We start from the raw sequence: 27,105 nt of genomic DNA on the forward strand, positions 1-27,105 counted from the left end.
TTAGTTAATTCTGCACGTGGGTTCTGTTCCTTGTTTTTCACCTGAACGTGGCAGCCAATTCATAACAAATGTTCTCTCTTTTTGATTGACTACACGACATGTCCTGCAGTGTCGGCCAGCACACACACACACACACACACACACACACACACACACACACACACACACACACACACACACACACACACACACACACACACACACACACACACACACACACATCCGCTAGCTAGATGAACGGTGTGTATGTTAGGTGTCCAACATTGACAAAACTTAAGACAAAAAAACATGTTTCTGTGAATCACTACGAGCTTGTAATTCACAGAATAACTTATTTTATTGTAAAGTTGATATCCCTGATGGGGGGAACATACTGTTGTTGAAATGATGCAGCTTTTTCAAATACAGTCAGTCGTACTCAGGTTTTTAAAATCACTTGCTAAATAAAAAGGATGGTAAATCTAACTGCTTGTATTTGAATTATTTTGAATTTATTTAGTGTACATGTAACTTGTGTAAAAATTAAAAAAAAAAAAACATGTTAAGAGTCTAGTTAGTTTCCATCCATCAATGATTTTTTACCGCTTTTTCCGGTTTGGGGTCGCGGGGGAGCTGACGTGATATGGAGTACAAACAGCTGACCTACAGCTTTTTTGACTTTGATCCTTAAAACCAATAACAGACAAAGCGGCTCGGACAATCTCTGCTGACAACAAAAACGACCTCAATCGCACCAAGACCGCTTGTCACTGATGAAACTCTAGGAGACAATCACTGTAGGTGAACTGACCTGAATGTAGCAGCATATATCGTCACTTTTGTCATACTTCATACTGCAAAGGCAATTAAAAAAGGCAATATGACAAAAGGATTGCGTGCTGCAGAGTGAAAGTAGGTGTGAAGAAAATAAAAGAAGCCAACACAAACCGAAGCCCCTCAAACTACACATTACTCTTCAGAACAAATGAGCATCAGTTCCAGCCCAGGGAGTGCAATTTAACTCCAATTCAACATATAATTAGCTTCCTCCTCATGTTCTCTCTTATTTCCTCTTTTTCATCCCTCAACTTTCTCTCAGCCGACTTTGTAAAAATGAAAACAGTGTTTAAAGGAAGACGACATTTTACACATAAATAAAGCAGAAATCAAGTTTATCCAAATGTATCTCTAAATCATGACTGTCTACGATGAGTGAGAAGCATGAGTCCTTCCAGCTGTGTTGTCGTCAGAGCCGTGTTTACATCATGTTTACATGGACGGGACGGCCTTACATATGAAGCTGTTTTAGTCAAGAACTAGAGAAAAGAAAAATAATATTCCTTGCTGCATATTTTAATGTGACATAAGTGTCTTTAGCTCATGGTGAGTCTGTGTCAATTTATGTGCAATTATTTTATTTAATGTCAATATTTAAATGTCAATTCTTTGTATTTGACACTCTTTTTGTTTTAATTCTGTTCCTTTCTGTCTGTTCTTTTGTGAAGCTCTTTGGGCTGCACGTTTTCATGTATGAAAGGTGTTATAAATTAAACTGAGTTGAGCTAACATTAGCACGCTAACGCAACAATGCAGGTCACAGGCAATTGCAGCTCGAGCAAAGGACAATTTTCGTCTGCTGCTTGTGCTTAATGGAGCTTAATTGTGGTGCGTTCTAATTCATAACTCCTTCGTGAGTGTAGAGGGGTTGGAGGTGTGTCGCTGGAGGAGAGCGGAGGCTTCAGAATAGCGGAGGGGTCACCGAACAGCAGTTTGTTTTGGTTTCATGCTGACGCTCAAGGGCGACATCTACTGGATGAAAAAGTTGCACATTCTCCCTTCAACAAAAATCCTCTGAGGCATAAGTTAAGTGCACCACTGCTTTGAAATAGTGAATACTGCAACGGACTTCCGCTTTTTACTACGTTCATTTACTTTTAGCAAAGACACTGAGATGTGATCAAAATCAGAAAACCTCCTTTCTACTGCTGCTGTAACGACAAACCGGTATGTTTCATCATGTGTTCAAAGATGCTTCTGGTGAATGCAGAAAATATTTAAGCAGCTAACAACAGAAACATTATAATATTTGAAATCAACGTTCGACCTCATGCAGAAAACCTGAAATAAACAGACGACAAGCCTGCAGCGCTGAGAACTAAACGGCAGCATGAGCTCATCCTCCACACCTTCATCACTCTGTCCCTTTTACACTCCATTGCTTCCAATACAGAGAAGATAAATCAAGTGAAAAGATCCCACTGATGGGAGAGGAAATAGATGGGCCGTTTGTTGACAGAACTCATTTTCCCACTTCCAGGTATTATTGTTCACTGTGTTGTTTTTACTTCCTCTCTCTCTCTCTCTTTTCTGCAGCTGGACGTCTGCCACCTCATCCTCCTTCTCTCCTGTGTCACTTGTTTCTTTTCTTTTATTAATGGGTGTGTTTTGTTGCCCACGCAGACAAACTGTCACACACGTTAACCTTCAGTGTCTGATGTAAAAGCACCAGCTGTAACCTGCTGACAACAAGCGCTCTCTGCTTATAAACATAGAATTAGAATTAGAATTCTTTTCCTCTGTTACTCAAAATCAAGTGTAGAAAGTCACCAAAACCAGAGACTATAAAGATTTCCATCAGTTTACTCTTACATAGAAAACTAGTCGTATACACTGTAAAAAAAGAAGGAAAAAAACCTAGTTGTTATAACTTAAAAAGTTAGTGTCCAGGCTGCCTTAAAATTTTAAGTTAACTGAACTTAAAAAGATAAGTTGAGATAAATTTGTGATTACTCCAAAGAAATACAATTTTCCGGTCAAATAAACTTGACATCAAGTCAGTTGTACTTAAATCTTTAAGTACAACAACAATTCAGTTCCTGTGAAATGATCTAGTTAAGGCAAAATGGTCCATCAATTTCTTTTCAGATTCTTTATTGTACCACAAGGGGAAATTTGCGTTGCAGCAAGAGCACACAGAAGACAAGAAACACAAAAACAACATCACCATAAAACAAAAACTCAGACAGCACAAACAAAATATAAAACCAAATAAACTTGCTCAAAACTACCAAACATTCATTTATTTTCAGGATTGTAACGCTTTAAATGCAAGGTTATTAGAGTCTTGGATATGTGAAAGACTAGCAACAAAGTCGATTTGATTGCATTCGTCTTTTTTATGTAAAATCTGGACACACAAAATCTGCAATAAAATCATCAATATTTGCTTTTGTATTTTGCTGTTTGTCTGCTTTCTTTTCTGCTCTTTTATGGCTTTTGACGGTAGAGAAGAGGGAAAGAGAGAAAGAGGGAAAGAGGTCTCAGGGAGCCGGGTGAGAGACAGTGTGCTTCGGGAGAAAAACTGAGAGATTGAATAGCAGAAGAGGGGGTTTGTTTCTTATGCTGTAATCTGACTTAGAATATTAGTGCAGATGTCGGGTTTGAATAAATTTGGAAGACTGAATCTCAGAAAAGATTTGGACCAAGGGAGATGTGGTGGGTTGGAGATCAAATGGCCTTGGATTTACTCGTCCATGTTCACTTGAAGAGGAACAAACATCCACAGGACTCCGAAGTAAAACTGATAAAACAAATTCCTTTAATCCACAGTTTTGTTAAACAATCTTACTGGATGATTCAAAGTCAAGTTCTCCTAATCAATGAACTATACTACGGTAAAAAACCATGTGGCTCGGTCCTTAATTGATCCTCAACTGCCTGAAACCAGTCTAACCCTCCCACAGCACCAAAGAGCTCTCTCTCTCTCTTAACGTGACGGTAACCTACTTCACTGCTCTAACAGCAATACCATACTGCTTTTAACTTAATCTATCAAACAATAGAGGTGATTTGGTAAAAAAAAAAATGTAAGCAGCTTGAGAGCAAATGTGAGTACTGTCCCTTTAAGAGAAAGAGTTCTTAATTTTCTCAGCTTGCATGAGGAATTAAAAGCAAAAATTTCACTGCTCGCTTCAACGACCTTCAGCTTCTAACTGTTGTTGTGTCTCTCGACCTTCCTCCCAGTTAGGTCAGCTCACCTGCAGCCTCTCTCTGGGTGCAGTGAAAAAATTCAATGTTCTGCTCGAGAACTCTCCAGCAGGCCGCTCTTGCTGCAGGAGCTGAAACCTCTAAATTTACACCACCACCACCACCACCACCACCTACACAGTGTGCATCTTGACTCAGCTATCACAACAAGCAGATCTTTATTAAACACACGGTTTCACGTTTGTGGCTCTACACTTGGATACCTACATGCTGCAACATGCAAGGAGTCAGTTTAAAGGCAAGCAGGGACGGTGGGGAAATATAACAAAGGTAAATGTGGTTGGGTGTTAGGTTGCTAAGTGACGGTTACAGTTTTATTGTGTAATGTTTGCATGCACATGCTGTGTGACGAACATGCATCAAGAAGTGTGGCTGTGAATAACTCGTTTAAAGTCTTATAAACACACAGTGAAGTCCTATCAATTGACATTTTGCAACTAGCGTGCCAAAAGTCAATCCGTCTATTGTCAATGCCACTTTTATGGTTCAGGGTCACGGGGGGGCTCGAGCCGATCCCAGCTGTAATTTGGAGAGAGAAGCGGTACATCATGGACTTCGCCATTCAATCACAAGGCTGACATTCAGAGACAAACCACTAGTTAGATTTCACACCTACAAGCAATTTAGAGTCGCCAATTAACCTTACAAGCGTGTCTATAGACTGAGGGAGGAAGCTTGAGAGAACCAATGCATGCACAGGGAGAACATGCAAACTCCACACAGAGAGGCTCCCGTCCAACAGGGAAACCTTCTCGCTGTGAGGCGTCAGCGCCAACCAACTGCAGCCCGTGCCAAAAGTGCAGCAACACATTGCTCCCTATAATCCTCGTCACAGCCAGCAGTTCTCCGAGAAGGAGCCAACGTAATGTTTAAAAGAATGTTGAGCGCCAACAGTGAAGTTACGACGAAGCATAACAGAAACATAATGTGACAAATTAGCGCTCCCAGGAAGTCATAAGTTGAGGTTTTCAGATGATACCGTTTGGAGGGGAAACACACAGCAGTGCTCTAAAGTAAAGTGAGGAGCATGACCCCGTCAACTCTCACATCCCCTCTGAACTTCGAGTGAACTTCTCTTCTGCTTCCTTCCTTCCCGCCTCGTGGCCCGATGCTTAGTCATTATTCTTTCAGAAACTATTGATCTCTTTTCCCTTGGTGCAGCTATGAATAAATCAGAAGAAAGTGACAGATAGGCTGCGGTGGCTGGCAGACACTGAAGGACTGAGGGGCGATGGGTGGGGGTGGGGACGGGGGTTTCTGCTGACTTTCAAACCGCCCGTTTGAAAACCGCCTGAAAGTGTTTGGTCGCCATCAAAGCTGAAGCGTTTTGCCTGGTGGGGCGAAACAAAAGATGTATATTTTTGTCACAATAGTAGCGCTGCCTGTATCTGGATTTAGTCTTCTTAATATTTGTCTCTGAAAGGGAAAGAAAGAAGTGATTTCTTCTTCATGTAGAACAAGTCAATGTTCCTCCTCTCGTAAAAAAAAAACATCAAATTTTCTCAAGCACACTGTCCTTTATTGTCAAATCTTGTGTTTGCATTTCTGTTAACCAGGATAAGGAAACCAATAAAATAGACTTTTAATCAGTGCCGCCGGTGGTTTTGTGAGCATTTCCTGATTGTTGCAGCCTTAAAAGCATCCATAAAAGAGCCAGTTGTATGCCATAAAATATGCATAAAACGTCACAAATCATAGATAATCCACCATCACATTATTCCCGGGATGTTCATGTCGTGTTACAAGATGTTGGAGATCAGTCTCTTCTTGTTCTGAGTCATGAGAAGTCGTGTTTTGACTTGTGATCCTAATGAACATTTGTCTGCAAGTCCACTACCTCGTAGGTGTACCATATGTTCTAAAGGATAAATGAGACATGCAGAGGAAATCAACTCAATCAGCGTTTGTGTACGGGTCTGGGCGTCTGGGTGTTTTTTTTGGCTCTGCTGTCAGGGTCAGCGGTGTATTTCATCATCCCTCCTTCCCTCCATCAGAGAGGTGGATTTACGTCGGTGCTGAGTAAGCGCTTCCACGGCCACGCCCTGCAAAATCAAATGTCACGCCATCTCCTGGGGTATTAATCACACCAAGACACACACACACACACAAATACACGCGCACACACACACACAGAAGCATAAAATAGAGGAGTAAAGGTCACCTGATGAAAAGTTTGTTATATGTAAATCAGTGCTTTCACTCACACTCCAGGTTCATGAGTGAAGTTTCAAGCATGACGCGTCTTGCCCCCTAACAGCTGTTTGCCTTTACTTCCTCATTCCTGTGTGTGTGTGTGTGTGTGTGTGTGTGTGTGTGTGTGAGAGTGATAGGGTTTATGCTATGATGCAGAGGTTTTTCAGTCCAGGAAAAGTGTTCCTGTCCTTGTCCTTCTTAAACTCCCTCAATCCAGCTAAACATTGTTCAAACCACATTCACTGAGCAAAAGATAGAAGACGTTAAAATCAGACTGCATTTAGGGTAGACTTGAATAAAAATGTATACAAGAGATTATGAGTCTGGGACTTGAATATTTCCCTCAGTAATTATAACAACATGTGAGCTCATGTGAGGAAGTTTCAGCTTGTTTTTTTGATTTTGGTGCCCCCCTTTGGACAAAGTGTGACCTCTGCTGATTCTGTCCTGTACATGTGTCAGTAGTTTTTTCTGACTAAAGACCCTGACACACCAAGCAGACTTAAGACCCTGACACACCAAGCAGACTTAAGACCCTGACACACCAAGCAGACTTAAGACCCTGACACACCAAGCAGACTAAAGACCCTGACACACCAAGCAGACTTAAGACCCTGACACACCAAGCAGACTTAAGAACTAGTGTCGACGAAGGCTGGCTGTGGAGTCTCCTCACGCCTCTGGCCAAAAAGTTGCACTAGAACACACCGCAAAGACTACATCCGACTTTACTAGCTTGTTAAAAAAGAAGAGAGCAGGTGAACTCTTGTGTACGGGCGTGTTATTCTGAGTGTCACATGTACCCCCGTGGAGTCACCTACTGTAAATGCTCCACAGAATGTCGTACTTACTTACTCATCAAACCTTGTTTTTTTCCGACTGTCACTCTGTAAAAGTGTGATCAGCGGTGCAGTTTATTGAATTTTGTTCTAACTCATGTGAATTGTGTCGTAGCTGTGATGTAGATAAACGAGTCACAGACTGTCTGAAAACTATTAGGAACAAACTCAATGAACAAAATGTCTGAGATACATGAGGTTTAGAATTTAACAGAAGAAAGACAACAAACAAGTTATGATCACTCTTCAGAAGAAAATAAACTCAGTAGACTGAATCGTGTTGCCTAAGCAGCAGTTTTAATGTTACTAAATGGTCATGTTAAATCAATGTTAAAAATCAGTGCCAGGAAGAAATGCTGGGGAACAGACGTGACCTTTTTATGAAATACATCCACACATTTTGTATTGATGCCAACACGAGGCCAACACGATAAAGGTTAATAAGGCACGTCTTAAAACAGGAGTCAGAATGTTTGAAGACCACTTGGGGAAATAAGAACATTTACATGTTAAAAAGTTCACACCTTAATCAGATGTAGTAACAGACATCAGAAGTGTTGACAGAGCTTTCAGTATCAGTGATGTTCAGTTTTAGCTTCTTTTTTTCTTTTTAAAGTGCCGTTCATGGTTAATCAGTGAAATAAATGAGGAATATTTTAAATATAAGACAGAAGATTGTTACCAACAGCTGGGACTAAAAGTCGGTTTCAGTCAACGGGATATGTGCGACACAACCGGTGAGCTTCCGGTTCTTGGTCGCTGCTTGTGTGGACGACCGGCCAGCTCACAGAACAGTTATTTAACGTTTATTTAGCATTCATTCCGTTTTTTTGAATTGCCCCTTGGGGACAAATAAAGTTTTTTTGAATTGAATTGAAATGAATTAAACAGCAACAACTTTTTTTTGGAATGGAAAAGTAATGTCTTGAGTTTTTGAGATTTGTCAATGAAGTGTCATTTTGATGGGAAAGAACATTCTTTCTGGCAACAACACAAGAAAAGGTGTAATGATTTGATGCACCATGCGTGGGATTTAATGCTATTCCTATTATGAAGTTTCATGCTTTTTGCTCAATGCTTCTGCTTGCACAGTGACGTCTTCAAAATAAAAACATTTACACACTGATGTTACAGTCTTTTTCCTCGGGGGGAGACATGAAGGTCTGCACCACATTTCAAGGCCAGTTATCCAGGAGGTGTCGAGGCTTGTCACTCAAAATCAGAAATGACATCACCAGAGTTTGTTCATGTCCACAGTGTCTTTACTATTCATTATTTAGCTGTTGAAATAATAATTTGGAGCACAAACTCCCATCCCCGAAGCCATGCTGTAAGTGCAGCTAAAAATATTCTATATAATACACTACAGAGACAGAACAAAGACAGAGACTAATGGACAGCAGGGATCAGAAAAAAGACGCCGAGACAAAAACTAATCTCATCCATCTGCAGCCGGTCAGATTTCACACAGGAAATGGGTTTCTCTCTCTCGTCTTCCCTCATTGATTCCTCTTTCTCTCTTCACCTTCTTTTCTTATTTCCATCCTTGACATGGATGAATGGATGGATGGGAAATAAAAAAAAAAAAAGTATCCCCCATTTCTTCTGAACGTATCTATTTCCTTTTATGCGGAAAAACACTCTGGAGAAGAGAAAAAAGGGGACAAAATGTTATTCTGTACATGAATTAAAATCTTCATCTCGTCTTTGTTTGTAGATTTCAGTAAATGCTGTGATTGAAAACGTTCATAAACCAGACTGTTAGTTCATGCACGACTGTCTGTGTATTCATTCAATTTGGGAATTTGAAACCATAGTTACCAAAAGAAAACAACAACTGCAGGTTATTTTCCACTATTTTAATTGCTGTTGGAGAAGAAAACTGCTTTTTCGACTACTCTGTGCAAGTTTTAAAGTTTTTTTTCCTGAAGGTAATGACACTTTGCATCCTCACCCTCGCAGATGTCATTGAGGTCATCGATTTCCTCTTGAACTCTGAGTAGGAGGAGGTCCTGCAAGATTTCCTGCTGCTGCTCCTCGGCCTCCACGCCGAGAAGCTCCAGGTGATGATCCTTCAATCTCAGCAGCACGCGGCCTGTGAGAATCAGTCAGGCAATAGTGCACAAAAGAAAAAAACAGAGATTGAATACAGAAGCATATTCATCTTCTCGTCTAGCATTGGTGTGAATAAAGCAGTTTTACCTGATATCGCGTGTTTGATTATGGCTTTATGGAGCTTGTCCATGTGGGCTGGAAACTGATCCTGCATCCACTCCAACACTTCCTCCACCGACCACAATGACACGCGCTTTGACAGCCCCATCACCCAGATACGACATCAGCAAGGACCTGGAAAAGGCAAAAAAAAAAAACAATAAAAAATAGAAGGTGAAATCAGCCAACTCTGGAAAAAGTAAAAGTTGAGGAAAAAGTAGCCTTGAGCGTCTTTCAGGTTCATTTGGCTCTCCTCCCAGCCGTATCCTCCTGGGCCGCCGTGCTATAGGGCAAAAAAAAAAAAAAAAACAGCTAAACTGTTGATGTGACCTTTTCAGCCAGGCCAGTCTAGTTATTGGGTTATAAATACAGGAGTGTAATATCCTGTGTTAATTAGGGTGGGGGGGGCTGCGTGATTGGCGGGGGGCAGTAACGAGGTCCCAGCGGAGTAATTGACATACAGAAAGTGAAGACCTTTACATCGGGGGCAAAGACATCGAGGAGACGAGCTGAGGAGGGGAAAAAAAGGGAATCTCACTGTTGTCTGTAACGTTTGTTTTATGCCTTAGGGCAGCGTTTTTTAAAACTTGTACAGCTCCCACACTGGAGGGGAATAAAGTGACTGTATATATACAGCAGCTTTTATTGGCCCATTTTATTTATGTTTACTCTGCCAAGTCACAACCGGAGCAGGACTTATAAACAACAGTAATCGACATTTACAAGCAAGAGGGAAAATTGGCTTTTTGCGACAACTCATAGAAGACGTAACGCCGTGTTCATAGGTGTTTTTAAATCTATATTGAAACACATTCAACAGATGAACATAAGTGCTTTTAAGTGGCTTTAATATCTCTTTCTCCTTCACTTTGCTGCAACTTCTCATGTTTTTCTGCTCCTCTGCCAGCTTCAGCCTGGAGTTTGACAGTTTTATGCAGCTCAAGGGAAGCAAAGTTGAAGTGTATGTGTGGGCAATTGTCTTGGTTTTTTTTTTCTTGGCAACTCTGTTCCATATAAACAGCTGGAAGGGTTCTCTGAGTGCAGACGTCCACCAAGGTCAGAAGTGGAGTTTGCATATCTTAAAGAAAACTATAAGGATGATGTCAGAAAATATGTCTGAAACAACAGCCTCTAGGCTTTGTGTCATTATGCACTTTGAATTATTCCAACATATAAAATAACATGAGAATGTCCAAACACTTTATTGTCATGTACATATGTTCAAATATGACATTCTTGGACTAAAAAACATCATGAAAATCACAATGTGTTGTCGTATGTATCCTACGACCATGCACTAATGAAGAGATGTCAGAGTGAGGGGTCTGCACACAGCGAGTGCTCCTGGGCTGGTGTGGACTGGGGAGGGGGGTTCGGTGCCTTGCTCAAGCAGTGCTCAGGAAGTGATCTGGCACCTCTCCAGCTACCAGACCAATTTCCAGATTTGGTCCCCACCAGGACTTGAACCAGTTCCCAACCCAAGTTCCTGCAGACTGAGCTTCTGCCGCATCATGTTTCACGTTGTGTTAAAAGTGGATCAGACGAGTGAGAGGCACAATGTGTAAACACATCGCAGGACTCCGACACAAACAAACAAACAGCGCTGTTACATCCTGCCGGCTCCAAACTAACACACTGCCACCGTCTCCTCCGAGCTAACCCCCTCTTTAACTTCCTGTGGCTGATCAGGTGCAAAACGATTTGGCTCCCCAACACATTTCAGTGTCCCACCTTCAACTGGCAATCTGAGAGCGCCAATTTAAAACAGCCTTTTAAGCACACTGCTGATGCATGGTCACAGAGAGAATACAAATGTGTTTCTGGTGTTTTTCCAACTTCAAATTCAACTGTGGGAAAAGCTTTGAAAACTGTGCAACATGAACACAGCAGTCATGTCTCTTTGTCTCTTTGTAAGCTACCGCACATGAAAGAAATGAAGAAGACCCCGCAGAGTTCAGACCTGATTGTTCCCATAAGATGAAACGTACTAAACTGAACTCGTCCTGACACTGACTCACACATCCAGAGGTGTCATTCTACCATCTTGTGGAGACCTTGCAGAATAACTGAGTCTGTTACACAACTCTTAATATTTATTTATAAAAAAAAAAAAAAAAAGTGTTATGGCTCTATGGTCTGTAAGACTTTAATCTGCAGCTTTTTCTGATGCAATCCAGCCTTGTTGCATTCTTTCCACCATGCTGCAAGAGGTTTAGGCGGATGATTTATTTTCATAATTCAAACTATTAACAGCTTGACCTGGTGTCCTCCTTCAACAAATGGTGAACAGATCTCTTTAAAACGGTAAACTTTCACTATCACGCATCCCTTCATGCTTACTTGGCTGTGCTGGTTGATGTGTTCATAAAGTCAAACACTTTAATGAAACTGGTTAAATGTGTTTCAAAATTGCCGCGTTACATAAATTGTTATTAAACATGTGTTCTTTGTTACAAAATGTGTGTCTCTGTTCCTGTGAATGATATCTAGTTCAAATGTCAAAATGCTGGGTAGAATTTGGCGCGCTGTGTTGTGGACATCAGAGGAGGGTTAGGGTTAGAGACTAGTTGGTTTTTACAGTAAATCCATCAACAGCTGCTTTTCAAAAACACCTTTAACCCAAAACAAGCGACAGGTATAACAAAACACATACAAATACAAACTTTATGAAGTCTTTGTTGAGTTATTAGTTATTATTTACCTCCGCCGTGGTCCGTTTGAGACTGATAAAGTATTAATGGAGACCCTTTGTCTGCACCGTATGTCTGTACCTTTACCTGTTAAATCCGTGAAAAGTGTCACAGGCTCCGCCCACGAACGAGGCGCGCGCTCGACACGTCCTTCTTCCGCGCTCCCGCTGCACAGCTGTTTGTGATGCCTTCAGGTTCTGTCGGTAATAGCCGATTTGTATCAAGGCAAGGCAAGTTTATTTCTGTAGCACAGTTCAACAACAAGGCAATTCAAAGCGTTCACACAAGACATCAAAAGCATCATGACAGAGGAAAGAAAAGAAACATTAAAATAGAAAATAAAAAAATCACTGAAATTATTAAATCTGAAAATATGTTCAAATAAAAATAATTCAAATTAAATTACTTGAAATAAATAAAGAGTTCAAAGTTACGGTGCAGATTTAAAGTTTAAAATCTTATTAAAAATTGTTTATTGAAAGGCAGCTGTAAAATCAGAAGATACATAACCCAATAAGATCAATAAGAAGCCTATTATTATAATATCATGACATATAGGAATAATGGACCTGTACCTACATGTAATTATATATTTCGAGTTGTGTTTTTACTGGATCCTAGGTCTGTAAGAAGCCATGATAACTTACATGAGAGGTTCATATGTAAAGAACTGGAAAGAAGTAGTCAACTCAGATTCTAAACTGAAGTAAAACATTTTAAAAAATTGTCTCCTGAGCCACTGGACCGAAAGTAGCTGTGAGCTTGATCTAAGAGATTTTCATCCCTGTTTGTTTGTAATTATTTCAATAGGCCTAAACATAAATGTGTTTGAGTACTTTCAGCATATAGGCCTACACTTTGTATCGCTGTCACGTTTAAAGTGCAGAAAGTCGAGTTTGACAGGACAGCTCATGGGGAAACTTTTTGGAGACATGGGCATGTTTATTGTAAAAAATGGTGTCACTTAAAAAATAGGAAACGAATCAAATGACAAACAGCCTTCTAATGTTTAATAATAGGATAGTATTGTTCAATTAAATTGTTAAATTAAGAAATGCTGTTTGAGATATTGACCTGTTCTCAACTTTTTAACTACAGTGATGAGAATACCAGGAGTTCTTGAAGGCATCACTGATTATTAGATGTTTAAGTAAAGACTTTTTTCACGCTTAGTTCAGTGAATATTTTCTCGATGAATCCAACTCAAGTCTGCTTTAACCTTTCTCTCTATTTAAATGTATCTCGGTAACTATAAAAACATCCAGTCCAGTAGTGTACCCTCTTTGTCCAACAGAGGGCGCCAACGTTTATCAGATGGAGCTCCCCCCTCTTTTCTTTTTTTTCTTCTCTTCGTCTTGAACACCAGCTGCTGCTCAAACTTCCAGCTGGAGTTGTGTGATGGTCACATGACGATGTTGTGGGTATATTACTACAAATGTGTGAGCGTGTTCTCCTGCACAGAGCTGCTGACTGCCTCTGCATCCTCAGCACTCAGGGAACTAAAACCTGCGCATGGTGCAGCACTTCTACCTGCCTAACACTGTTTTTCATTCTTGCAAGCTTTGACTGACACTCTGACAGCTGACTGACTGGAGTGGAGTTACAGCGTCACGACGCAAGCTTTTTTTTTTTTTTTTTTTTGAGGGGAATTATGAGAAACGTGGAGCTGTGATTTTACATCAGATTGACAGCTGACAAAGGTGAGAGACGAATTTTTTTTTTTTTTTTTTTTCCATTTTGTCCCAATGTGGCGTCAAGAACTTTAACAAGGGGTGGCTGATTGTTAAAACGTGTGTTGTAAAAAAGGTTTTGTGCACCTGTCTAAACACCGGCTGACTTTATGACACCTGTCATTAAATTTTAAAGAGACATTTTTGCACAATATATCGACCTACCAGAGCCTTTGAATTCCTAAAGTTGCATCAATGTAAGCCTACTTTAGGAACGCATCAGCTTTTTTTTTTTTGCACAATGATAAGATAGAAAAGGAATTCGCAAAAGCTCATCAGTGATAAAAGCCCCTTTGTGCTGAGTGTTAACACGTCAGTGACCATTTGTTCACCTAATAAAACAGATTTATTGATGTGTTGTTCACTGACTTTTTAAGGGGGGCAATCTGGTTGACATATGTTAAATCTGAGTTTGAATGACAGCTGTTAGAAAAGGCTGATTTTTTTTTTGCAGGCTTTTTTTCTTTTCTAATCATGATCCTTCATTACAGCAGGTCAGGAAATGCACCATCAATGGAACAATGTGTAGAAACATGTTGCTTTGTGTTTCAGCGGTCATGGGTGAAGTATCTCTGCCTTCTTTTAATTAACCAGGAGAAAATGGGTTAATGTTGCACTCGGATGGCTGAGCGATGATAATGTGGGAAGGTTTGCATTATGTAGCCTATGCTTGCAATGGCCTCTAATTAATGACATGATTAATCCAAGCAGGGAAAGATAGACATCAGACTTATTAAAAGTGAGTAAACTGCAAACATGTTCTATCTGTTTGTAAAATCATTTCAGACGTATTAAACTCACTGCTCGTGTATTTTCACTACTGTGAGCAGAGACCACACGCGCTGCCGACCTCTGACCTCACACACAATCGGATGCTCGGTTGGAGGCAAATCTCGCGAGGCGACGACGCATGACAAGATAATTATTTCCTCTCGTGCCAAGTGAATCTCCGCTCTGTCTCCCTCACTCTTCAGCAGACTGTCTCTCTCTCTCTGCCTCTCTGAGCATATTGATGGAGGTAACTCAACCTGGACCTGTTTGGAGACGCTGTCGGGACAGAAATAGTAAATCTTCAGTAGTGCACTGTAGCACAACTTTTAGGTTTTTGCACGTGTTCCCAAAAGACCTGAAAGTACTGTTCACACTTATCCTGCAGTTATTCTGTCTGTGGCTTCTTGTCACACAAACAAGAGATGGGCAACATTTCCAAACTTCGACCCGTTCATGTTTTGAGTCAAGGGGTTCACAACCTTTTTTGAGTCTTGTGACCTCTCGTGACAAACAAGTCGTGTCTGGTTGAGGCTCCTCTGTCACGATTCAGATGGCTCTTGAGTTGTCAGCAGTTCCACCAAAAGAGACGTTTCCCTCTTAACCTCTCGCCCAGTTTCATTTGAAATAACTGTTGAGGGGTCAAACAGGGAAATGAGCCAATACATCACACAAGAGCAAACAGTCAACGGATCAATCAGTCTGACAACTTTATCTTTCTCCTGTTCTGATACTTTTTCAATCACGGATCATTTCAGGTATAAGACATGGAACTGGGAGAAACTTTAGACCGAACCTTTTTTTTTTTACTTCAGATGAAGTGATATACCAAGTAGATGTTGAAAAACATACGCTACCTTTGCCCAATGAGTACCTTAACCCAAGACAACCTGCCCGCGTCATGAACGGAAATGTTCACATTCTGTACAACGCATGTTACTGGAGGAATTCCTCTGGAGGGAGCTCGACATGAATCAAACACCGTAAAACACAGAAGTAGAGATTTAGTGCGGGTAGTAGTTGCGGACGTGATCTATTAACTTTTCTTCGAAACTTTCGGCTGTTGTTGTAGCGACTCTCTGGTGTCTCCGATGTCGTCATCACCAACACTCCCAACCACTGTGCGTTGTTAAAATCAAGTATACTCAGGGCTTAAGTTATAAAATGTAATGTTAATGCAAAATAAACTGTATAAATAAGCCATCCTGACGTCACCCATTGGTTTCTTGGCTGCATAAAACATCTTATTTAGTCCAGTTTAAAAGTTTGTGCTATATAAAATCCTGTACAATAAAGGCTTGTACCAGGTTGTAAACATTTTTTATTTCTTCAGTAGGAATCAGCATTTTGATATTCGGCCCTATGGGAATTTTCTTCGGCTTTTGCAGCCAGCCTCATGTGGACGCTTGATGAACTGCAGTTTTTTTTGCACTTGAACATTGACTTCATTTTTTCATCACCTGAGGTTGCTGCTTGATTAAAGTTCGGGAAGTGAAACAAGCTGTAGGTTCATCACCTCTTAAAGTTGATACGATAAAAATGTTAACAAATTGTTGCCAGACCAGCGGTATCGGCATTTAGTCGAATACTTGTGTTGGAATATGGGATAGTAAGTGTAGTTTTGGTGCTTTATGTCCTGTTAAAACTTTATTCTTGTATGAACATGAATGAAGTTGTCCTTCATTGCTTTTATTTTTAACAGTAGAGGTCGAGGATGTACAAGTGGACAGAATAACATCAACACCTGTCACTGTGTTAGCATGATGTGAGAGCACTCAGCCCTTAGTGCAGCCTTGCTTCCTCTTTCCTTGCTGTCGTGCTGCAGCTTGAACTGTTTGCCGTGACTTGATGGAGATCCAAGAAGGAAAGCCTCCGAGTCGTTTGAGGGATGAGGGCAGTGAAAATCCACTTCCCGTTAGATTTTAGTCACATTAAGGCTGGATTTAATCAAGACTCCCTCAGGTCTCCTCAGCTGATCCCGCGGCTCTTCAACACTACAGCGACTTGTTGATATTGTGCATTAAAGGCTCCTTTCGGTGTTTGGCTAGATTGCTACCTGGATGATTCATCGAGAACAAGAACAGTTTGTCTAAAAGTAATGACCTGGGAGGGTTATAAAGTGATTGCTTTGGCTTGGGTGCTATGTTAGCTTTGGTTTGTGCTGTTTGGTACCTTTAGTCAGTTTGGCCGCTCCTGCAGAATTCTCTAAAATGAACAAGTGTTTTGGGCACTTTGTCCGCTCAAATCTGACTCTGCATGGTCACAAGCCCGGGAACCAAATTAATTTGCAAGCTCATGTTTTCTTTTCTCTGGCAGATGAGTCTGGCCCTCTACTGCTCAGAAAGACTTAGTGACCTTTCCTTCAGTATGTATGGTCGCTATGGTACCATACGACACGGGAAAATGGCCTCTAATGCTGCATACATTATAAGCCTCCTTTAGTAGAATAGAAAAAAAACAATGGGCGGGTCGGGGGAGGGGGCCGCGCTGTTGATTTGTTGTGTCTATCAAAGCAGTTCAAAAAAATGTAGAAATATTGGCTTCAATATTATTTTCATGCCGCACATCTGTGTGTTACGTTGAACTTGGTGCCGTTGTAGTTGGATGCTTGAGCTAGCTATCTAGCTTAGCAGCATATTGCGACATCACTCGATAGGGGAATGTTGGTTTGAGTCCTTGGAAGTCAAATACGAACTGAAAGGTACCAGACCAGAGGTATGCTGCGTGTGGACAGTACCAGTCCCCACAACTCTCTTTTGGTTGTGGCAGATTGCTAATCCAACAAGGAGTCTGGTTCTGCTCGAGGTTTCTGCCTGCTGAGAAGGAAGAGCGCCAAGTGCTCACTCATTGGTGGAGTAACGTTCGGTATAATAACTAAGAATATTTTGCACGGTCGCCTTCGCCTTGCTCTTGGCCAGACGTGCAACCCCGCTGAAATGGAAGGGTGCTGCCCTGCCCGCGCTTGACCAGTGGCGTCAGGATGCAATGTCCTGTCTCGAACTCGAGATGTTACATTTTTTTTTTTTTTTGTCAGAAGCTTGAAGAGGAAATTCTGTGAGACGCGGGAACCTTTCTTAACCTACTGTCATAACAGTCACGAGATGAGCTTTGATCCGGCCCTTGGCATAAAAAGTAAGATCTGACTCTGTGTGGTGCGCCGCAAACTAACTCTTAGATATTACGCCCTCATTTTTTTCAGGACAGCTGGGGATGGGAGGGTGGGATGGGAGGGTTGCACTTTATCAGGTATTACTGTCACTGCCACAGAGACTTGTTCGTCCTACTTGTTCTATATCATTTGTGGCAATGTGGAATATTACTGCCCAACCCTGGTGTTTTCTACGTTTTATTATTCTTCTTTTTTTATTTTTTTTGTATTTTGTGTTCATATGATGAAAACTCAATAAAGATATTTGAAATTAAAAAAAAAAGAATATTCGTCCTGAATTTATGTCAGATATCAAGACGTGTGATTTGGAGCTTTATAATGAAAGTGTTCAATGGAGTGATAAGGTTTACTTATTCCGTTTGTTTTAGTTTTAAGGTGTCTGATATCTACTCCCCTGCCCAGTTGCTGGAGGCCACGACGTATACAGTTCAAGACTAGAAAAAGCCTGAGTCTTTGCTTTCCCACCCTCCTCTGTTGGCACAGACTATCAGAGCCCAGCTGAGTGTGTGATAAACTGTTATTTCCCTCCAAACTCAGTGTGATTACAAGATAACTCACCTCGTGCTTTCACACAAACACACACACTCTGTAGACACACAAACACTCGTGTTATTGGGTACTGGGAGTTCAGTGGGATCTCCTAGCAGCCCTAATGGTTCCTGCCTAGCTTCAGTCTAAATGTCAACCTAACCCCTCCGTCCCCTCCGTAATGAGAAAGTCCAGGCTGAGCGCTTTTTAACGACTTCGTCAAACACGCACGGATCATGCCGCTGGGGGCTCGTGGGAGTTCAACACCCAGCGGCTTCTGAGTGCAGCAGCAGATTTAATTTGATTCCGCTCGGAGATGTCTGTGTCCGACACAACCTCTGTGTCAGGAGTCCCATTCTGTTTGTTCTGTGTCGGCCATGTTTGGTTTTGCATCATGTGTAGCGTGGGAAACTCTGCCCAAACTAGAAGAGCAAATGTGCTCAGCTCTGAGTAAACAGTCTGTCGTATTCCTGCGAGGTATTGTGACTAATCTGCCGAAAAACCCCAATGATGATCCAATAACTGATGGTGATTCTTGCCTGTTAAATGCTTTACCAAAAAGTGGTTTTAATATGAAATTGATTAATGGCGTCATACATTTTGCACCAGTAGCTCGTCATGTTTGCACCTGTGGGATGGCAATTTAAACCATTTGTTCAATGTGGATTCACTTCTTCTAAAGAGTGGCTTCGGAGACAAAACCCTGTCTCCAAGGAAATGTTTAACTCAGATTAATGTGCCTATTTCTCTCTCGGACATATTGGAAAGCTGCCATAACCGTGTCTGTCTCGGCGCCCTTCATTTTTCACCTTACCCTCATGAAGTATTCCCATGTTGTTGAGCGTTTAAGATACGCACTTCACAGCTGCTGAAGATATAGTCAGAGATCTGGAGCTACGTTACTTGTACGCTTTCTTGTGAGCCACTTGTTAGAAGATTTCAAAAGAGATGGACACGTTCTCATGGAGGCACCTGAAATGAGTGGGACGGGAGATATTTGCGTACTCACACCCTTGTTTAGATTTGGAAGCTTGACCCATGCCATGTCTAAATTGGGTGTAACATGGACTGAAAAAAAAGTGATGAAATAGTGAAAGCCTAAAAATGGGTTGGTATTTGTTCCTTTCAAAAACTGCCCTCGAGGAGTTCCACTTTGTCTGAATCAGAAATATGCACTTTAATATTTGTTGACCACACTAAAGGGCGTCCAATCAGCCACTTCCAAACACGCTCCTTCTTGCCTAGCTGAACGTTTTTAGTCACATACATGAGGTGATGCCAAAAGGCAGACCGACAGATAAAATTTTGGCAAAACATGACCCCTCACCCCTCAGAGGATATAAATCACATTAGACTGGACTAGAAACAGCTACAATCCTCCCACTCCTCAAGAGTTTCCTCCTGTCTGTTTAGCATTGAGTAACATTTTGTGTGTGTGTGTGTGTGTGTGTGTGTGTGTGTGTGTGTGTGTGTGTGTGTGTGTGTGTGTGTGTGTGTGTGTGTGTGTGTGTGTGTGTGTGTGTGTGTGTGTGTGTGCGTGCGTGCGTGCGTGCGTGTGTGTGTGTCGTGCTTGAAAAGACAAAGGCAAGTTCAAGTTCAGCTCTCGTGACAGGTTCAGCTGTTTCTTCACATTACGGGGCATCACTGGCAACACACACAAACACACATAGTTTCGATCCATGACGACTCTCACTGATGAGTGCGTGTTATAAACGAAGATCTGGACCCGATCCCTCTGGCTTACCCAAATCTTAAATTTGGGTTGTCTCGCCTGGATTCTCATTTTTTTTCACTTGCAACTTTTTCCTTTTCTCGTTTCTCCACTTTTTTTTTACATTTTCAGTCAGCGATCCCTCTTGAGATGTGTAAAACAAAGATGTTGGCTCAGAACAACTTACAACCTCCAACATGAGGAGTGGATCAAAACCAAACCTAGGAAATAGTTGTTTTCTTATCTTCCGTACTTAACGTCTCAGTCAGAATGAGGTTTGCGTTTGTTAATGAAGCATGGGCAGTGTTCATTTCAGACGATGAAACTGTATTTGTGTTTTCTCTCCAGTGAGGAGGACATGGAGAACAAGGCCATGTATCTGAGCACATACGAGGAGAGAGAGAACGGCTCCTTGTATGAAGACCCCTACGAGGGACGCAACCTGTCCAAACTCAACCTGTGTGACGAAGGTAAGGACGAGGGTCCAGACTAAAACTGTTTTATAGTAGGAATCTCTAAATACAGAGGTTGAGGTTGAAGGTGAAGGAATGTCCACTTGCACTCAAACTACAGATCCTGTCCAGTGTCCTCATGTCCTGGTGAAATGAGCTCATGATAGGTGACGTTCTCTCATGACAGAAAGAGCTCTAGGTAATATTTTTGATAAAAGAATCAGGTGAGAAAAAAGGAGACAAACAACCTAATAATTTGGACCTGTATCCATTGACAGCTCTTTTCGCACTGGCAGCGGCGAGGACCTCAGTTTAAGAGCGCTTCTCGTCTGTGCTTATTGTTGCTAGGTTACAAAATTCGACTTATGCTTCCCTCAGTAGTGGCGTAAGTTCTGTTTTATTTCAATAACATATCACCAAGAAAACATGAAAATACTGTGAATGAATCTGTCCTGACATTAGCAGCAATTCTACATCTGACAAAAACAAGTCAGATTAGTTACCAGAAGTCCCGCCCCTTCTTGATTTTAATCGTTCAGTGAGGCAGAAGGGACATCGACAAGCGCGGCTCTGTTCCCAAAAAGTGAGCTTTTGTCACCTAACTGCACTCTGAGCGCAGAGACCAAAAACAGCTGATGCTTCAACGCTGAACTGCTTTGGTTTTCTATTAATAATAAACGCTGAGAGTGCAAAGTGGACACAGGCCCTATAACCACCAGAGTCCATGCAAGTACAAAAAATAAGGACTACAAATTGTGACCTTGTTGCATCGCAGCAGAAATATAATCCCTTCAAGGTTTGATTGATTTTTGAATAATTTGAAACGATTGAAAAGAAGTATCCGACTAATATGTAAAAGAAATTGAGCAGAAGGAGAAGAAATGGAAAGAAAGGGGATTTCCACAGAATCATTAATTCATATAAACAAAGACGCCCACACACACACTAATAACCAACACAGACTCACAGAGTTGGCGAGCACACACACACACACACACACACACACACACACACACACACACACAAGTAGAGGCAATGCTGTCACCGCTTGGCTTTCACTCGCCTCTCGCTATGGTCATCTATGAAAGCCAGGAATGTCCAGGAGCAACATCTGTTCAAGTGTGTGTCCCTCTGTGTGTGTGTGTGTGTGTGTGTGTGTGTGTGTGTGTGTGTGTGTGTGTGTGTGTGTGTGTGTGTGTGTGTGTGTGTGTGTGTGTGTGTGTGTGTGTGTGTGTGTGTGTGTGTGTGTGTACGTATGTGTGTGAATACAGGTGCAGCTGCTATGAATCCAGAGTTGACCCTTTGGTGTTCTCAGGTTTCGATCGAGAGCTCTGCGAGCTCGGTGGGAAAGTATTAACTGGAGAATTTGTTGACATTTTAATGGAAAGTGGACAATGGACGCACACATCAGAACCACCGGTCCACGTCCAACTTTTCTAATCCGGGAACATTTTCACACCTCGTTCAATTAGCGGAGAATATTCCCCCGAACATGGCACCGTTTTATTTCTCCGGGTCGCAGTAGCAAGAGAGCAAAACAAAGCTCTCAGGAAACGTTGAGAAGAGTGTGATCCAAACGTGATTCACACACAGTCAGATCCTGCGTTTATAATGAGTTAACACACTATGAATTGTGGGTAAAGAACAGGAAGGGAAAAATCAAGGTTTATGAGGTAAAATGTTGCCATTCTTTGGAGGCGTTATCAAAACTCTCCGTCCAAATCTCACCTAATTTTAACAGCACATTACGATTAATTTGACAATGACATGTTAATGTTTAAATACACACACCTAGCTTCACACGTTTAAAGCATATCTGTTTGTTTGGGAAAGCAGCTTTCCTCACAAATCCAGTGTCAGCATGACCTGTGATTTACAGCCGGTCTTCTTTATAGAATCTGAAGGGATTGCAGTGCAGCAAAGTTAAAGAAAAAGGAACAATGCCCTATACGTGTTAATCATGCACTTTATCAAAAACCAGCCAAATGCACAGGCAGTGCCAGAAACTGACTCATTATGGCAATAAACAGACTTAGAATATGTGTATATGTGTATATCTTACATTTCACTGCACATCTGTATGAGCATGTGACAAATACAAATCTTGAATCTTGCTATGTGGGGTAGTTTGACAAGAGGAGGAACAGATGATTCATGTTTATGTAAATCCCAGACTTTGAATCCCTTGACCTCACTGTCTCTGTAAAGTTGGTGTGAAACGCTCCCAACATAAAGCTACACATATTACAAGAGTCCTGTTTGTTTTTTAAATTTTGTATTTACAACACCATCAGTACACAGGACACAAATTTCTTTTTAAAGCACAATTTAATATTACACTCAGGAAACGTTGAGACTGGAGACAAAGTTTGTTTTTTTGTGGACAGAGAAAAATGTATTAGTTCTGCAAAACTGGCAAATATTTCTCCAAGCATCTTAAAGTGCTAATTTGTGTCTGTTTTATTGTTATACAACAGATAACAAAAAACATAACGTTGTGCAGATCTAGACCTCTTAAAGTCTTTAAATGTGATTTTTCACTCTTAAATATAATAGAAATCAAGTATATCCTCTGAAAATAACTCTGTGAGTCATGACTGTCTACAATGGGTGTAACACCCGAGTCCCACTGTCTGTGATGTTTTCAGAGTTTTCAGAGTCCTATCTTCACTTTGTTTACATCGCCAGGACGGCCGGCTGACTCCTCCCCTCGTGTATAAAAGTTGTTTAATTGAGGGACTAGAGAAAAGAAGAATAACATACTGTACTCACTGCTTAACTGTGTTTCTAGATCACACTCATTTCAGGTAAATTTACATGCAGTGTGAAGATACAAGCATGATAAAGATCGCTAGCATTAGCATGCTAACACAACAATGCAGCGCAAGTTGTTTTGGTTTCATGCTGGTGCTCAAGGGCGACATCTGCTGGATCAAAAAATCGCATATAAAGCCTTTAAGTTCAAAGCCATTTTAAGTTTCAATCTTGAAAGTTGTGAAGTCCTCATAAAGAATGTACTTTTCCTCTATTTGATAATGTCCTTATGAACAACAATGATTCAGAATAACAGTCAATACAATGCTGGAAAACAACTTTGTTATAGTTGGAGTCGATTATTGAACATTTTTTGGAAAACATTTTCTTTTCACTTTCTCTCCAAAAATAAGAAGAGCAGATGAACGCTGCTCTCATGTCTGTGCATGGAGCCTGGATGTAGAACTAGAGGCGATTAGCCTAGCTTAGCACAAACACACATCCTGTCTGTTTCAAATCAAAAACATGTCGTGCTTATAACGACTCCAAAGGTGTTTGTTTAATTCAAGTAAACACTGTTATATGACCTTTTGTCGTTACAGAGGAAGTTTTGATCCGTTTCTTGGCGAAAATGTCCCCGCGCCATGTGACTATGCTAAGCTAATGAGCTCCATGTTTAAGCTCTGCACTTAAGGAGTTATCATGAGAGAACTTGAATGAATCTTCTCAGTGAATCCAACGCTTGGAGCGCTATCAAACGTAAAATAATGAACTGTTTAAATCTGAAACACTTTGCATGTGTGTGTTGGCCTAAGAGAGAGGAGACGGAGTTAAGACGTGATAATTTCCCCCTTAAGCGCCAGACAGCTGATTTTATTGCCCCGTATGTTCTTTACGAGCCGTTTTGTATGATGTTTCCTTGTTTGGGTCTTGGATAATACGTGTGTGTCTGTTGTTGAGTTCATTATTAGTTTCACTAACCCAGCTCGGTGTTAATATTCCTATACATTCCTTCTATGTGACACACATCAGAGCCAGCTGTGTTTGTCTTACACTGGACAAGTGTGTGTGTGTGTGTGTGTGTGTGTGTGTGTGTGTGTGTGTGTGTGTGTGTCCACTGACAGATTGTCACGGTCAAAATGAAAGCATGATGTGGGGAGGCCACGCTGCAGAATCATTGTTTATGTTTCAGTGTCAGGCCGAAGCCGACGTCATGACTGTTAATATAATAACCCAATAATGTCCCAGCGGGTTTAATATCCATCATAATGTTCATGTCATATGACCACAGGGATCGTACCTCCTTTCTCTGGATTTTCTACATTTTGGTCTTCCGTCGTCTTCGGTCATTTTAAAGCTAACGTTTGAATCTTCTTGAGTCGTGATCTTCTTGGGGCGGCAGTAGCTCAGTCTGTGGGGACTTGGGTTGGGAACCAGAGGGTCGCCAGGCTCAAGTCCCGGTGCGGACCGAGTCAGGAAACTGGTCTGGCAGCTTGAGGGGTGCCAGGTCACTTGTTCACTTGGCCTCGCTCACTGCTGATTCGCCCTGGAGCAAGGCAGCATATCCCCCCCCCCCCCCCTCCACCAGCTCAGGAGTGCTCTCTGTGGGTAGCACCTTCACTCTGACATCCCTCCATATGTGTGTGTTTGTAGCATGTCCTAATACCAGAGTGAAAAATGGAATATCCCCTTTTAATGAAGTAGAATCTAATACTGATTTCTAGATTTGGAAAACACGGATACTTTAAGTTGAAAACCTTGCTTTGGGGCCTGTCTCCACTTGGGCTGTAGGCAACCCAAGGAAAACTTTGTCGACTCGTTGAATTACACCAACTCATCAACCAATCGATTGATTGTTGGTGGGAAAAAAAACTTCACCTTAGCTTATCTCTAGATCAACCTGCTCAGTGACAGTGTTACAGCGCACCCTGGCTGGAATCTAAATAACATTCAAAGTTAACATAACAAGCTGTCAGCAGCATAATACATTATTTTTACCTCAATATGTTGTTCTGAAAGCTGACCAGCGTGCATATGCCTATATACAGTATGATTTACAAATACACAACTATATGAAATATTTGGATTTTTATACAAAACAAAGAGTGTGAGAAACTGAGATGACTGATGTTGCATGTGACTCTAAAACATCATCCATAAATCTCTTCATCCTCTTGACCTGAAGGGAATGTTCCCTCCACATCAGCTGTTTAATCCTTTACTCCTGCCGAGCTATCAGACACACACACACACACACACACACACACACACACACAGAAACTTACTATTATTCATGTCACCACTTAACACTCCTCAGGGTCAAACAGTTGTTCAAGAATTATTCTCTATAAAACTGACACAGTTTGTAAATGATGGAAGGGGTGTCTTTCCATGTGTGTGTGTGTGTGTGTGTGTGTGTGTGTGTGTGTGTGTGTGTGTGTGTGTGTGTGTGTGTGTGTGTGTTGGTGTGTTAGTGTAGGTGTGTGTATGTATTTTTCCATCTTCCCTTGTTACACTTATGCTAAAATTAATGACTTCAATATTGCTTTTGAGCAATGTATTTGGACTGAATTCCAGTCTGCTGCTTTCCCATTTGTAATGAAACTGTGTTCTATATCAGGTAAATAACATGGTTGTGTGTTTGTGGTCATTAAGTGTTGGATTTACGATCTCAGGTCGTGTTTATAAGGAATGTCTTTGTATCAATAAATGTCAGTCTTTATAGCCTTATAAATCCTTAGATTCATTTGTTTAACTGAAAGCACCAGTCTTTGCTAACATAGACTCCAAATGTTGAAAACAAGACTTCTGCTGTTTTCAAACACTGTGACCTCCCTTTGACCTTCAGCTATGAGCAAGCTCACGTGGAAAAAATGGTCAAATAAATCTTTAAACATTCAAAAGCACCATGATAACTCTAGAAGACAAATTCATGTCAATGTTTAAGTCATAAGACAACATTCAACATGCTAAATGATACATGTGTCAGACTCATTTTGTCTTTAATGACATTTTAAGTCTCGTCTGGCTCCTCAGGTTCTGCCAGGCGTCGCAGGAAGCAGGAACAGTGCTGCGGTCATCTCAACTCCCTCTCCGCCATCAAGTACGCCATCGTCTCCCTCTACATCCTGGTTCTTCTCACCATCTTCGGACTCTGCCTGGCAGGTAGGTTGTGCGCGTGTGCACTTCATGATGTTGTTATTTCACGCGTACTGGGCACAAACATGATGACTTTGTCTTGTTTTTGCTACACGCCTTTTAGGATCGTTAAATGCTCATCGGCCCCTATTGGGAAATGAAAGTACAAAAACGGGTTATTTTACAGTTTAGGGGTACTTTCAGGTACCCGAAAGGGCGGCTGTGGAGTCGGTCTTCTCTTAACCAGAAGGTCAGGGGTTCAATCCCCAGCTCCTGCAGCCACATGTCCGATGTGTTCTTGGGCAAGACACCAAAAAGCTCTTGCTGCTCAGCGGCGTCATATACAGTATGAATGTGATAAGTTAATAGTGATGGTCACTTTACAGTGAATGGGTTTGAATTGACCTGCGGTGTGAAATGGGACACTGAGTAGTCAGAAGAACAGAGGTATACAAGCTCAAGTCCATTTATACTACGTTGTATAAAACATGTGACGCTCCATGCAAACCACCTGTAGACTCTAAACATTAATGGACGAAGCCTGAGTGATGTCATCCATCTTTTTGTTGAGGTTGCTGCTTTTAACCACCTTGTTTTTTTACAATTTTCTTTACCCATAATCCCCTGCAAGCATGTCTGAATTTAAATCTTTTGCAACAGATGAATGAGCCTAGGGTCTAGAGAAAGGCCCATTGGACAAAGATGTACTCCTAACTGTAAACAAACGGCATGCAAAGTGCATGTTTTGCAGAGGCAGCTGCAGTGAACTGTGGTATGAAGCAGCAAAGGGTTTGTTGTAAACACAGTTTGAATAAACGGTGTAAAATAAGCTTCAGCTGTCTTTCAGCTCATCTGCATGACTTTCCTCCTTTCCTTCATTGCTCGTTTTTTTC

At 41.4% G+C, this 27,105-nt stretch overlaps 2 protein-coding genes and 1 long non-coding RNA gene across 3 annotated transcripts in view; 2 read left to right on the top strand and 1 right to left on the bottom strand.

Moving 5' to 3' along the window:
* LOC132984754 (uncharacterized) overlaps nt 1-27,105 on the top strand; it is a 296,934-nt gene that overhangs the window by 131,641 nt on the left and 138,188 nt on the right. The window lies entirely within an intron of this gene.
* Nucleotides 8,057-12,097, bottom strand: LOC132984727 (sterile alpha motif domain-containing protein 12-like). Its single transcript, XM_061051642.1, has 4 exons — nt 11,974-12,097; nt 9,261-9,407; nt 9,013-9,153; nt 8,057-8,700 (listed from the first exon to the last, which is right to left on the bottom strand). The coding sequence occupies exons 2-4, from the start codon at nt 9,379-9,381 to the stop codon at nt 8,684-8,686; spliced, it is 279 nt and encodes a 92-aa protein (XP_060907625.1). The 5' UTR covers nt 9,382-9,407; nt 11,974-12,097; the 3' UTR covers nt 8,057-8,683.
* Nucleotides 13,380-27,105, top strand: part of scara5 (scavenger receptor class A, member 5 (putative)) — an 80,767-nt gene continuing 67,041 nt past the window's right edge. Inside the window, exons 1-3 of the mRNA XM_061051687.1 lie at nt 13,380-13,662; nt 20,217-20,338; nt 26,111-26,239. Coding sequence (XP_060907670.1) covers nt 20,227-20,338; nt 26,111-26,239 — 241 coding nt within the window. The 5' untranslated portion in view covers nt 13,380-13,662; nt 20,217-20,226. The remainder of the gene's footprint in view (nt 13,663-20,216; nt 20,339-26,110; nt 26,240-27,105) is intronic.

Source organism: Labrus mixtus, chromosome 12, assembly GCF_963584025.1.
Source record: "Labrus mixtus chromosome 12, fLabMix1.1, whole genome shotgun sequence".
NCBI lineage: Eukaryota > Metazoa > Chordata > Actinopteri > Labriformes > Labridae > Labrus > Labrus mixtus.

Excerpts from the sequence above, each read along its gene's own strand:
- LOC132984727 (XM_061051642.1), bottom strand. The coding sequence starts at position 9,381 with ATGGGGCTGTCAAAGCGCGTGTCATTGTGGTCGGTGGAGGAAGTGTTG. Across the intron at positions 9,154-9,260 it reads AATCAAACACGCGATATCAG|GCCGCGTGCTGCTGAGATTG; the intron begins GTAAAACTGCTT and ends TGATTCTCACAG.